Raw genomic sequence first — 14,942 nt, forward strand, 5'->3', positions numbered from 1 at the left:
TAGCTTTAACAGTCCACATTTGATTCTCTATGTTGTGTTCTAGAGTAACTTGATCTCTAAGGCTATAATGGTGTAGAGTGATGCTGTCCTTGTCTTCATTTAGTAGTGTTTAAAGTGTTCACAACAACTCGAGAGAGTCTGAAGCAAACCATGCACTTCAGAAAGCTGTGGCATGTTGGAAAGCAACACATGCACCAATTGTGAGCATCTTTTGCTTAGAAGGGTCTCTAGCACATCTTGAACCTAACTGCTGGAATCAATCAATATCGTACCAGGGGTACAGTGGTTATGTTAGAACTTTTGGCAGAGGTGAGCAGGGCCCAATAGTGCTTGATATGGTCCTGCCAGATCTGGAAGATGGGGGCCATAACAGGGGAAACAACCAGGGTGGGAGAGTTTAGCCGGCAGCATAGTGGTTATGTTACTGGACTAGTAATCCAGAGGCCTGGACTAATGATCCGGAGACACAAGTTCAAATCCCACCATGAAAGCTGGGAAATTTCAATTCAGTTAATTAAATAAATCTGGAACAAAAAGCTAGCTTCAGTAATGGTGACCATGAAACTACCAGATTGTCGTAAAAACCCAGCTGGTTCCCTTCCTTACCTGGTCTGGCCTATATCTGACCCACAGTAATGTGGTTGACTCTTAACTGCCCTCTACTCACCGTCTCAAGGGCAATAATGCTGGCCTTGCCCACATACAAGCAACTTGGCAAAAGGATCACAAGCTATTTAAACAAACACAGTAACTTTTCTTCTGATGTATATAAACAGAAGAGAACTGTGCCTGATGACAAAGACAGAACTCCAATCCCTGAATAAATCCTTTTACATAATTGGTAATGAGAGGGGATTGAGGTAGTGTATTATTTGCATGCAGAGGTTGAACACAGAAAAATTCTACTATCCTTTGTTCAGTACTGCAGTTTTCTCAAATTTCTCTAGTTTAAATAGGTTGACTGGATCATGTATCACCATTATATTGTATTATTACAAAGTTCATCACTGTGTACAAAGGAAAAATTACAATTATTCTGAGAAAAATTACCTTATCTTTTTCTGTTCAGTTAAGTCACCCTCACTAACCAGCATGGCTGATAGCAGCCGAAGTGTAGAATTGGCAGATTTGGATTGGTTGTTCTTCATCCCTAACAACCACCGTACCAATAACTTAATGGCCTGTACCTAATGAAAAAAGTTGAAATTACTGCATTACATATGCACAGAATTTTTTTTGAATGTCTGTATTTGCAACTTACTTCAAACACCAGTTGACATTTTTGGCCTTTTTGTTCTTATGTCGTCAAAACAGATCAATGTAGAAAATGGTAACTTCTAACTAATGTTTTTATTGTTCTGTATGAATAATCAGACATGTAAATCTTAACAATATTAGGTTTTCCAATAGTTTTATAACAACTTGCATTTATATAGCGCCTTTGATGTAGTAAAACGTCCCAAGGCACTTCACAGGAGCATTATAAAACAAATTTTGACACCGAGCCACATAAGGAGATATTAGGGCAGATGACCAAAAGCTTGGTCAAAGAGTGTCTTAAAGGAGGAAACAGAGGTGGAGAGGTTTAGGCAGGGAATTGCAGAGGATAGTCAGGGGGAGATCATGTCTAACCAATTTGATAGAATTTTGAGAGGGGATGATTGGTGCGTGGATGAGGGTAGTGCAGTTGATGTAGTCTACATGGACTTCAGTAAGGCTTTTGACAAAGTCCCACATGGGAGACTGGTCAAGAAGGTAAGAGCCCATGGGATCCAGGACAATTTGGCACATTGGATCCAAAATTGGCTTAGTGGTAGGTGGCAGAGGGTGATGGTCGAAGTAACAACAGAAAATGCTGGAAATACTCAGCAGGCCAGGCAGCATCCGTCTGCAGTATTTTGCTATTATATTGGTGATGGTCGAAGGTTGTTTTTGTGACTGGAAGCCTGTGTCCAGTGGTGTACCACAGGGATCGGTGTTGGGTCCTTTGCTGTTTGTAGTGTACATTAATGATTTAGATATGAATGTAGGAGGTATGATCAGTAAGTTCGCAGATGACACAAAAATTGGTGGAGTGGTAAATAGCGAGGAGGGAAGCCTCAGGCTACAGGATGATATAGATGGGTTGGTTAGATATGCAGAACAGTGGAAAATGGAATTTAACCCTGAAAAGTGAGGGGTGATGCATTTTGGGAGGACTAACAAGGCAAGGGAATACACAATGAATGGTAGGACCCTAGGAAGGACAGAGGATCAGAGGGACCTTGGTGTGCATGTACATACTTCCCTGAAGGCAGCAGGATCCCTAAGGTGGTTAAAAAGGCATATGGGATACTTGCCTTCATTAGCCGAGGCATAGAATATAAGAGCAGGGAGGTTATGATGGAGCTGTACAAAATGCTAGTTAGGCCACAGCTGAAGTAGTGTGCAGTTCTGGTCGCCACACTATAGGAAGGATGTGATTGCATTGGAGAGGGTGCAGAGGAGATTCACCAGGATGTTACCTGGGCTGGAGCGCTTCAGCTATGAAGAGAGACTGGACAGGCTGGGGTTGTTTTCCTTAGAGCAGAGAAGACTGAGGGGGGACCTGATTGAGGTGCACAAAATTATGAGGGGCATAGATAGGGTAGATAGAAAAGAACTTTTCCCCTTAGTAGAGGGGTCAATAACCAGGGGGGCATAGTTTCAAGGTAAGGGGCAGGAGGTTTAGAAGGGATTTGAGGAAAAACTTTTTCACCCAGAGGGTGGTTGGAATCTGGAACTCACTGCCTGAAGGGGTGGTAGAGGCAGGAACCCTCACAACATTCAAGAAGCATTTAGATGAGCACCTGAAACGCCATAGCATACAAGGCTACGGACCAAGTGCTGGAAAATGGGATTAGAATAGACAGGGCTTGATGGCCAGTGCGGACACGATGGGCCGAAGGGCCTCTTTCTGTGTTGTATAACTCTATGTCTATAAGCTTAGGGCCTTGGCAGCTGAAGGCACGGCCACCAATGGTGGAGCGATTAAAATCGGGGATGCTCAAGAGAACAGAATTAGAGGTGTGCAGATATCTTGGAGGGTTGTGGGGCTGGAGGAGATTATAGAGATAGGAAGGGGAGAGGCCATGGAGGGATTTGAAAACAAGGATAAGAATTTTAACATCGAAGTGTTGCTTAACTGGGAGCCAATGTAGGTCAGCGAGCATAGGGGTGATGGGTGAATGGGACTTGGTGCGAGTTAGGACACAGGCAGCAGAGTTTTGGATGACCTCAAGTCTATGGGGGGGTCGAACGTGGGAGACCGGCCAGGAGTGTGTTGGAATAGTCAACTGTAGAAGTAACAAAGACATGGATGAGGGTTTCAGTAGCAGATGAGCTGAGGCAGGGGCGATGTTCTGGAGGTGAAAATAGGTGCTCTTGGTGATGTCACGGATACGTGGTTGGAAGCTCACCTCAGGGTCAAATATGACACCAAGGTTGCAAACAGTCTGGTTCAGCCGAAGACAGTTTCCAGGGAGGTGGATGGAGTCGGTGGCCAGGGAACAGTTTGTGGCTTTTTAACTAGTAATAGATATTATGGTTATAATTTATTATTGTTTCAGCTTACAGTACCTTAGCTAGCACTTCTGGAGAGACTTCGTCATTTGGGGTCCACAATTTACCATTTTTCCCTCCAGGGAACTAGAGAAATGAGATGTTGACATTTATTTGTATATAAGGAGTATAAATGAATAGAAGTATTTTTACAATAAACACTCCTTGTCAGCTGATGGTATAATCAACATGGGTTATATTTATATCCCTGAAAAAGTCTAGTTACATTACTTTTTCTAATCACATTAATTACAAGTAGCCCCATAGCAATCACACCAATTTTCTCCTCTCCCAAAGGTGGTAATTCATGGTGGTGTATGGTTCCAAGAGTAGTATCTTGCCCAAGTGCCCATTCTTCATGTGTTAGTCAAGACAGTGAGCATCATCATTACAGTTGGGCCTGACCCTGTTGTCATCCAAAAGCCACACAAATACACTTCCAGCAGAGGGTGTAGGTTAGACACCAGAAGCAGGACCCTGACATATTTTTTTCAGGGACACATAGGCCAAATATCTCCCCATAGCTGTCTTGAATGAGATTAGTTAACACCCAGAACAGACTCAGAAGCTTTATTGTTCATATGGATCGGTAACATATCTAGCAGTATTTTAAAATTTTGAAATCATAGAAACAAATAGAATATATTAGAACTAACTGCTACATTTGATCATTTCCCATGGGATCCAAGGGAAAGTGGCAAGTTGGATTCAAAATTGGCTCAGTGGCAGGAAGGAAAGGGTAATCGTTGATGGATGTTTGTGTGACTGGAAGGCTGTTTCCAGTGGGGTTCTACAGGGCTCAATACTAGGTCCCTTGCTTTTTGAGATATTTATCAATGATTTAGACTTCAATGTAGGGGGCATGATTAAGAAGTTTGCAGATGATACAAAAATTGGCCGCGTGGTTGACAGTGAAGAAGAAAGCTGTGGACTGCAGGAAGATATCAATGGACTGGTCAGGTGGGCAGAAAGTGGCAAATGGAATTCAATCTGGAGAAGAGTGAAGTAATTTGGGAGGGCTAAGGAGGCAAGGGAATACACAATAAATGGTAGGATACTGAGAAGTGTAGAGGAACAGAGGGACCTTGGAGTGCAAATACACAGATCCCTGAAGGTAGCAGGACAGATAAGGTAGTTGAGAAAGCATACGGGGTACTTTCCTTCATTAGCCGAGGCACAGAATCTAAGAGCAGGGAGGTTATGCTTCAACTGTATAAAACACTAGTTAGGCCACAGCTAGATACTGCATACAGTTCTAGTCACCACATTACAGGAAAGATGTGATTGCACTAGAGAGGGTCTGTTCTGTAAAAGAGGAGATTTACAAGGATGTTGCCAGGACTGGAGAATTCTAGCTATGAGGAAAGATTGGATAGGCTGGGGTTGTTTTCTTTGGAGCAGAGGAGGCTGAGGGGAGCATTGATTGAAGTGTATAAAATTATGAGGGGCCTAGATAGAGTGGATTGGAAGGACCTATTTTCCCTAGCAGAGAGGTCAACAACCAGGGGGCATAGATTTAAAGTAATTTGTAGAAGGATTAGAGGGGAGTTGAGGAGAACTTTTTTCATTGAGAGTGGCAGGGGTCTGGAACTCACTGCCTGAAAGGGTGGTAGAAGCAGAAACACTCATCGCATTTAAAAAGTACTTAGATATGCACTTGAAATGCCGTAACCTACAGGGTTACGGACCAAGAGCTGGAAAGTGGGATTAGGCTGGATAGCTCTTTTTCGGCCGGCACAGACACGATGGATCGAATAGCCTCCTTCTGTGCCGTAAATTTCTGATTTGCTACAAGTCAAAGGGTTAAAAACTATAAATATTAGCATGAGATCGTAGCAGGTGTGTTCAAGATGGCAGAACACCCTCTTGGTTTAGAAGGTTGTGGGGATAGATTTACTCCTAGTCTTGAATGGCTGGGGAGAATACTAACAAATTAATTTTGGTACTCAATCCTGATCTACCAATGGATCAATAGCGTTATTTCTTTTCCATTGTTTTTATGATTATGCCAGTAAGATTATTGAGTATTACCATGACATATTACATGTAGTATGGAAGACATCGGTGTACAGGTGAAGAAACTATAAATTTTCCAATTTACGTTGGGAATACAATTCAACTAGTGAAAATTCTGATACTGTATAACAATCAGATTTACTGATATGATACTGTATACTTCAATAATTTTTGAATTTCTAAGCAATTCCCTAGAATATTTCTTAAGCAATTTAACTTTTTAAACATTTGCACTGACTGAGGTAAGTTTGTAAAATTCTCGCAAATGTTTCTAAGCTACATAAATGAGTAACACATTGGCCCTGAAGCTCCTCAGACTTCCTGCCATTGTGCTGCCATAACTTCGTCGGAAGTGCAACAGCAACTGCATATACACATATAAACACTGTTTCCGCCACAATACCGACAAAGTTAACGCAGTGCAATGGCAGAAAGTCTGAGGAAATTCAAGATAATTATTTCTGGCAGATTCATTAACAAGATAAATCGATAGTTCTGAATAAGCCAATTTCAATAGAAGCCCAACATATGATGAGGAAAGTGCATCTAAGCTTAATAATGTGATGAAACATTTTTAACCTAAGGTGAGTGTTCACAGATTTCATAATATAAATGCCAGTACTTTTAGTAGAATAGAATGAAGAAAGCCATCATGATCATCATATGCATGAAAAATAATTGAAATTTTAGCAATATTGGCATAAAAATTGTTTTAGAAACCAAATTAGTGCATAAACTTGACATACCCTGTCATTCATAAGTAAATCTTTGACAATAAAATTTGCAACCACCGACTTCATTGGAGAGGCAAACTGATCTGGTGCCAACATAGCAATGTGTCCTAAGGAGACGAGTGGTGTTATCAGCTGTTCTGGGGTGTCAGCATTTAGGCTTTTGCTTAGTGGCTGGAGAAAACAAAGTGCACAAACACAGAATTTAAAAAGTGGTAAACTTCAGTACCCCCGCACAGCCTGCTTCTACCTCCTTCCCAAGATCCACAAACAGGACTGCCCTGGTAGACCCATCGTTTCAGCCTGTTCTTGCCCCACGGAACTTATCTCTTCTTATCTCGACTCTATTTTTTCTCCCCTTGTCCAGTCTCTTCTCGCCTACATCCGCAGCTCTTCCGACGCCCTCCGCCACTTTAACAGCTTCCAGTTTCCTGGCCCCAACCGCCTCCTTTTCACCATGGACGTACAATCCCTCTACACCTCCATCCCCCACCAGGATGGCCTGAGGGCGCTCCGCTTCTTTCTTGAACACAGGCCCAACCAGTCCCCATCCACCACCACCCTCCTCTGCCTGGCTGAACTTGTTCTCACATTGAACAACTTCTCCTTTGACTCCACTCACTTCCTCCAAATCAAAGGTGTTGCTATGGGAACCCGCATGGGTCCTAGCTATGCCTGCCTTTTTGTGGGATATGTGGAACACTCTTTGTTCCAGTCCTACTCAGGTCCCCTCCCTCACCTCTTTTTCCGGTACATTGATGATTGTATCGGTGCCGTTTCCTGCTCTCACCCTGAATTAGAACATTTCATTCACTTGGCTTCCACTTTCCACCCTTCCCTCACCTTCACTTGGTCCATCTCCGACTCTTCCCTTCCCTTCCTCAACTTCTCCGTCTCCATCTCTAGCGATAGGTTATTGACAAACATTCACTACAAGCCCACTGACTCCCACAGCTACCTGGACTACACTTCCTCCCACCCCACCTCCTGTAAGGACTCTATTCCATTCTCCCAGTTTCTCCGTCTCCGCCGCATCTGCTCGGACGATGCCACCTTCCATACCAGTGCTTCCGACATGTCTTCCTTTTTCCTCAACCAAGGATTCCCCTCTACTGTGGTTGACACGGCCCTTGACCGTGTCCGTTCTATCTCCCGCACTTCTGCCCTCACCCCTGCCCCTCCCTCCCGGAACCACGATAGAGTTCCCCTTGTCCTCACCTTTCACCCCACCAGCCTCCACATTCAACGGATCATTCTCCGTCATTTCCGCCACCTCCAGCGTGATCCCACCACCAAACGCATCTTCCCCTCACCTCCCCTTTCAGCATTCCGAAGGGACCGCTCCCTCCGCGACACCCTAGTCCACTCCTCTATCATCCCCAACACCCCTTCCCCCAGCACCTTCCCGTGCAAGCACAGGAGATGCAACACCTGCCCTTATACCTCCCCCCTTCCCACTGTCCAGGGCCCCAAACACCCCTTCCAAGTGAAACAGCGATTTACTTGTACGTCTTGTAATTTAGTATACTGTATTCGCTGCTCACGATGTGGTCTCCTCTACATTGGGGAGACCAAACGCAGATTGGGTGACCGCTTTGCGGAACACCTCCGTTTAGTCTGTAAGGGGGACCCCGAGCTTCCGGTTGCCTGTCACTTTAATTATCCGTTCCACTCCCACTCAGACCTCACCGTCCTCGGCCTCCTGCATTGTTCCACTGAAGCTCAGCGTAAGCTCGAGGAACAGCACCTCATCTTCCGATGAGGCACTTTACAACCTTCTGGATTCAACACAGTTCAACAATTTCAGATCATAACCTCGGCCCTCATCATATATATATTTTTTATTATCCACACTTTTTGTTTGTGCCTTCTGTTCTTTTCCCCCACATGGCAGCTGTCTTTCATTCTGCCAGCGCAATTTACACTTCATCTAGAGCTATCCTTTGTTTCGTAACCTGTCCCATTGCCATCTCATTTTGCCTTGAATATCTCTTAATGTCTCTTAACCTCTCCTGCCTTCTATCCTATCACAGACCTTCCCTTTTGTTCTTTCATCCCCTCCCCCCTTTCCCAGCCCCTACACTTGCTTAAAAATCTGTTCCATTTCCTGCTTTTTTCCAGTTCTGACGATAGGTCATCGACCTGAAATGTTAACTCTGTTTCTCTCTTCACAGATGCTGCTTGACCTGCTGAGTGTCTCCAGCATTTTCTGTTTTTATTTCAGATTTCCAGCATCTGCAGTATTTTCTTTTTGTAAACTTCAGTAATTGTTCATTGAAACTACAATACTTGTCTCTAGTTTTAAATGCTCAGTAAGGCCACAAAGATTTATGCAATAGCTTGAGCAGTTCAGATCACCGAGACTAAAATTCTTTCCGTTAATTGAAAGTCTACATACCTTTTCAAATAGCAACTTACACATTCAGATTAAGCCAGATAGCCTTCTATTTCTTATAGAAACTATAGCATGATGGAGCATTGGACGTTTAAGTGGAAGACATGAGTTTGAAACCCAACTTTCATCTTTCAAAACATGTCTCATTATTGCTCCTATCAGCAGATCATGAAGGAGCGATTTATAGGCAAAATGGAAACGCAGATTAAAAAAGAATCATTTAAAAATCGTATTTTGGTCTTGGTGAACTGATTACCATCACCCTGCATGAACCATCAAATAATATGCTTCAAAATGTTTTGGCATACCATTACTGCTCTTGTCTGATCACACCATTAATTTACGTACAGTACGAGCAAAGAATAAAACACACAAAAAAACTGAAGTTAGTTCAGATACCTCAAAGATCTGTGCCAACTGTACTTCTTTATTTGTGAAGATAGCATGAATGCAGTGAACAGCTTGCTTAGCCTGGCGAGGGGTACCTCTCTTTGCTTTCTGATGCAGGATGGGAATGAGTGTGCTGCAACAAAAATTATCAATTGTTTTATTGATTAGTAACATTTTGTAAACCAAATCTAGCTGTATTTCAAATTTCTAGGTTTTGTGACATTTTAGCTTCCTTTGCTTCTATTATTCGTCTCGCTTTCCACAATAGTTATATAAATTCAGATTGCTCTACCTCATTCTTTCAACATTGTTCGTTCTTTACCTACAAGTGAATAGGCTATCAGCCAGAGAAGAAACACAAGAATTCTTTTGCCTTAAAACTTTCTCTCCTCTCAATTGGTACATGGGTTCCATGATGTCTCTGTATGTGCTTTATACAAGACTTTTTGAAGATTCAATGAATTAGATGATACCCAAGTGAGCAAAGATTGCAAATAAGGAAGCATAGCCTGAAACGGGTTGAAAAAATGACTTTCCCACTAGCAGATAAACTATTACCGTTTCATATTGTAAACATTTTAAGTGGATGCTAAAATTAAGCCTCTCCTCTAGGTACAAGCTTTCATATTGTGGTTCTTATGGAGCCACGCCATGAGAAAGCCCCATTTGCAATAAGTCCTGCCTGTATATTGCTACGGGTGAAATTTATTCTTAATTCTAGTGGGATTAATTCAAGCAGTCTTGAGATCTTGCAACATTTACACCTAGCCACTGCCAAACAATGTTGACGCGAAGATGTGCTCAAGTCCCACTCCAGGGACTTCAGTACATAAAGCGAGGCTGACACTCCAGTACGGTGCTGAGGGAGTGCTGTACTGTCGGAGGTGCCGTCTTTCGGATGAGACGGTAAACCGAGGTCCCGTCTGCTCTCTCAGGTGGATGTAAAAGATCCCATGGCACTATTTCGAAGAAGAGCAGGGGAGTTATCCCCGGTGTCCTCAACCAACATAACAAAAACAGATTATCTGGTTATCACATTGCTGTTTGTGGGAGCTTGCTGTGCGCAAATTGGCTGCCACGTTTCCCACATTACAACAGTGACTACACTTCAAAAAGTACTTCATTGGCTGTAAAGTGCTTCGAGACGTCCGGTGGTTGTGAAAGGCGCTATATAAATGTAAGTCTTTCTTTTTTTTTTAAAAAGAGACCACAGTTCAATTTGAATCTGACCGTTTTGGCTAAGGATTTTGAAAGGAAATAATCTAGGATGTAAAAATGGACTACTAGCATTAAGTTTCCAAACACAGAAACACAGTATAACTAGTTACAAGAACTTGTTTGAAATAAAATGGATTAACAATTAGCATAATGAATTGTGTATGCAAAGTGTCTAAAAATGCCAAAAGATGTCCTCAAACTGGAGTTTTCAGCATTCCTGCTGAACTCTGGGAAAACAAACAGTTAATTCTAAGAACCATGGGTACTTCAAAATAGCACTCTGAGAAAAAAGGATCTTTCACAATGAGCATTTGATTCTAATTAGTGTCTGATCATTACAGCAGGGTGTTCTCCCCAGTGTCTTGGGCAATATTCATCCCTCACCCAACATTACTAAAACAGATTGGCCCATATTTTCCGATCCCTACAGGTGTGTACACACCTGTAGGGACCTCACAAGTGTCGGTTTCAGGCATGCGAAGCGCATGCGCTAAAAACCGGCACTTCCGATCTGTCAAGAATCCTCTTGACAGATCGCACGCCTGCCCTGGAGAAGGGCATCTGCGGGTGGAGAGTTCCACTTTCTGCAGAACCTCCGCCCGCTGAAATTCCTTAAAAATCTTATGCCTGGTAAAAGCAGTTTAAAGAAAGTAAAAAAATATTTCCCCCCCCACTCATTTATAATTTAAAAATGCTTTAAAAGGTAAGTTTATTTTTAGAACTGTAAACAAACTTATTTTTTTCCAAAAAATTAAATTTTTGTTTAAAATTTTATTTAATGTAATTTTAACGAATTTTAAAAAGGTGATTTAAAAAAAAATTATTTAATGCTTTGATGTGTTTTTTCAGTGATCCCCATTCATACTTTTGACAGGTCTAAGCTGTCAAAAGTATGAAGGGGGATTCCCTTCTTTCATTGGTTCCCCATGGCCCATATGATCTCAGGGTCGCTTACGAACCGCCTGCGCCCCGAGGATACCTGGGCCCTGCGCATTTCGTAGAGCAGTGGCTGAGGATCGGAAATGTCCGGACCCCTCAGGTAAGGGCATAGATTTTTCCCAGATCGGAGGACCCACCCTTTGATCGGAACATACGGGCCATTATCTGGTCTTTATCACATTGCTGTGCGCAAATTGGCTGCCGCGTTTCCAACATTACAACAGTGACTAATCTTCAAAAAGTACTCATTGGCTGTAAAGTGGTTTGGGATGTCCTGAAGTCGTGAAAGACACGATATAAATGCAAGTCTTTCTTCCTTTCTTGGAACAAAGTTTACCCAGGCTTGTCAATGGCGAATAAAGGGCTATGTTTAGCTGATCATGAAAAGAAATACCTTGAGTGACCAACTTAATCTTCTCCTGTTGCTTCTTTCTGATTTATAGCCAGCCAAAGTAAAAGGGTCTTCACGAGTAGACCTGGGGACCTGATGCATATCTGGTTTGGTTTACTACATGTATTTACTGCCTGGCAAAGTAAAAATCTGTGCAGTTAATGGGCCAACATAGCTTTCGCTCTCGTACACTTAAGATTTTTCTCATTATATGTGTTCGTCATGTGCCAGCCTAAGATATTGTCATCAAATAAGGGAATCCCTAATATGAGAGGTATCACGCCGATTGGTTATGGATATGAAAAAATAACATTGAAGGAACGGACCTTGTAAATCAAAAGTATAAAAGATGGTGTTTTTGACTCAAGTCAGTTGAGGAAGCCCTGTTCCTGGGACTAGGGACAGGGTCACTGGCAAGGCTTGGAAGCTAAGCAGAGCCAGGCCTGGTTAGTACCTGGAGGGGTGACCATCAGGGAAGACCAGGTGCAGGTGGTCACGGAAGGAGCCCCGAGGAGGGGCGGTTGGTGAGAAGGTCACGGAAGGAGGAGTGGCTGGTGAGCAGGCCCGGGCGTTGGGCTGAAGATTGTCGGACAGGAGGAATGGTGGAAATGGAATGGCGGCGCGCACCGACGCAGCGGCTTTGCTTCTCCCAGTCATGGGAGCTTGCAAGATCACATTTCGTTGTTCATGTACTTGTGCAATGACAATAAAGTCGAATTATTATTATTATTAGAAGAGAAGTCGCGAGGGAATCGGAGAGGTTACAGGAGTTCAGAGATACCTTAAGAACACTGTTAGAAACAGGCAAATTATTCAGTATATAACATAGAATGATACAGCACAGAGGGAGGCCATTCGGCTCATCGTGCCTGCACCATCTTTTTGAAAGAGCTAGCCAATTAGTTCCATTCCCCTGCCCTTTCCCCATAGCCCTGCAAATTTTCTCCTTCAAGTATTTATCGAATTTCCTTTTGAATGTTACTATTGAACCTGCTTCCACCACCCTTTCAGGCAGTGCATTACAGATCACAACAACGTGCTGCATTAAAGAAAATTCTCATCCCGCTTACAGAGTCATAGAGTTATACAGCACAGAAAGAGGCCCTTCGGCCCATCGTGTCCACACCGGCCATCAAGCCCTGTCTATTCTAATCCCATTTTCCAGCACTTGGTCCGTAGCCTTGTATGCTATGGTGCTTCAAGTGCTCATCTAAATGCTTCTTGAATGTTGTGAGGGTTCCTGCCTCTACCATCCTTTCAGGCAGTGAGTTCCAGATTCCAACCACCCTCTGGGTGAAAAAGATTTTCCTCAAATCCCCTCTAAACCTCCTGCCCCTTACCTTGAAACTATGCCCCCTGGTTATTGACCCCTCTACTAAGGGGGAAAGTTCCTTTCTAGCTACCCTGTCTATGTCCCATATAATTTTGTACACCTCAATCAGGTCCCCCCTCAGTCTTCTCTGCTCTAAGGAAAACAACCCCAGCCTGTCCAGTCTCTCTTCATAGCTGAAGCACTCCAGCCCAGGTAACATCCTGGTGAATCTCCTCTGCACCCTCTCCAATGCAATCACATCCCTCCTATAGTGAGGTGACCAGAACTGCACACAGTATTCCAGCTGTGGCCTAACTAGCACTTTGTACAGCTCCATCATAACCTCCCTGCTCTTATATTCTATGCCTCGGCTAATTCTGTCCCTCAGAATTTTTTTGATGTTAGGCTCACTGGCCTGTAATTCCCTGGTTTATCCCTACTACCCTTCTTGTACAATGGTACTATGTTAGCTGTCCTCCAGTCCTCTGGCACCTTCCCTGTGGCCAGAGAGGTTCTGAAAAGTTGTCAGAGCCCCTGCAATCTCCTCCCTTGCCTCACACAGCAGCCTGGGATACATCCCATCAGGGCCTGGGGATTTATCCACTTTTAAGCCCACTAAAACCGCTAGTACCTCCTCCCTCTCAATATTAATTTGTTCAAGTATATCACAACCCCCCTGCCTGATTTCTATGCCTACATCACCCTTCTCCATAGTGAACACAGATGCAAAATATTCATTTAAAACTTCAGCTACATCTTTCGGCTCTACACACAGATTGCCATTTTGGTCCCTAATGGGCCCTACTCTTTCCCTGGTTATCCTCTTGCCCTTAATATATTTATAAAACACCTTGGGATTTTCCTTTATTTTGCCCACCAGTGTTTTTTCCGGGGAGTCCAGAACCAGGGGTCATAGTCTAAGGATAAGGGGTAGGCCATTTAGAATTGAAATGAGGAGGAATTTCTTCACCCAGAGAGTGGTGAACCTGTGGAATTCTCTGCCACAGAAGGCGGTGGAGGCCAGTTCATTAAATATATTCAAGAAAGAGTTGGATATATTTCTTAAGGCTAAAGGGATCAAGGGATATAGGGAGAAGGCAGGGACAGGGTACTGAATTTGGATGATCAGCCATGATCTCATTGAATGGCGGAGCAGGCTCGAAGGGCCGAATGGCCTACTCCTGCTACTATCTTCTATGTTTCTATGTTAGTTATTCTTGACTCAACTGACTTATGTCAAAAACACCATCTTTTATACTTTTGATTCACACGGTCCGTTCCTTCGATGCTATTTTTTCATATCCTTAACCAATCGAAGTGACACCTCTCAAGGTAGGGATTCCCTTATTTGATGACAATATCTTAGGCTGGCACATGACAAACACATATAATGAGCAAAATCTTAAGTGTACAAGAGCAAAAGCTATGTTGGCCCATTAGACAGAACAGACATCAAAAGGAGGAAGATAGATTATAATGACAGACAGAGTCATCATTGTAGTGTCCGTGTGTAGATAAAGACACTGAAGACAGGAGTTGGTTCATAGGTATTTACTAAGCAAGTCTGGGGGGGGGGGGGGGGGGGGGGGGGTTTCTAAAGGATATACACAATACACAGGCTTATATAGCCCAAGTGGCAATTGCCGGCATTACGCACACCTGGGGCTCTTAAAGGCACATACACCATAATTGCTCTTAAAGGCACATACACCACAATCATGACAACATCCCAACAACAAACTCAAGCATCCCAGATGGAGGCAAGACAACCATATCTACTGTACCAACTCAAAGGGACAAAGTCAGATAACCTTCTGAAATCTTTGCCAAATCTGCAAGCTGAACTAACTAAATTCTTAATATAGCCAATAGACTGGTTATTCAAGGCTGCTAACTTGTCAGTTATTCATGGAGTTTACTCTAAACTAACCTTGTTGACTTTGTCAATCTTGGACACTGAGCAAAATATCA

At 43.2% G+C, this 14,942-nt stretch overlaps 1 protein-coding gene across 5 annotated transcripts in view; it reads right to left on the reverse strand.

The window, feature by feature from the left end:
• pds5a (PDS5 cohesin associated factor A) overlaps positions 1-14,942 on the reverse strand; it is a 441,642-nt gene that overhangs the window by 68,772 nt on the left and 357,928 nt on the right. For 4 of the 5 annotated variants that reach the window (XM_085968917.1, XM_085968897.1, XM_085968907.1 and 1 more), the window contains exons 20-23: positions 9,121-9,244; positions 6,342-6,500; positions 3,598-3,666; positions 1,051-1,187 (exon numbers count right to left, since the gene is read on the reverse strand). In XM_085968917.1, coding sequence (XP_085825043.1) covers positions 1,051-1,187; positions 3,598-3,666; positions 6,342-6,500; positions 9,121-9,244 — 489 coding nt within the window. The remainder of the gene's footprint in view (positions 1-1,050; positions 1,188-3,597; positions 3,667-6,341; positions 6,501-9,120; positions 9,245-14,942) is intronic. The other variant, XM_085968922.1, reaches the window with a different exon arrangement.

This window comes from Somniosus microcephalus, chromosome 2 (genome assembly GCF_052327205.1).
Source record: "Somniosus microcephalus isolate GS21.2 chromosome 2, FLI_Smic_1.0, whole genome shotgun sequence".
Lineage (NCBI taxonomy): Eukaryota > Metazoa > Chordata > Chondrichthyes > Squaliformes > Somniosidae > Somniosus > Somniosus microcephalus.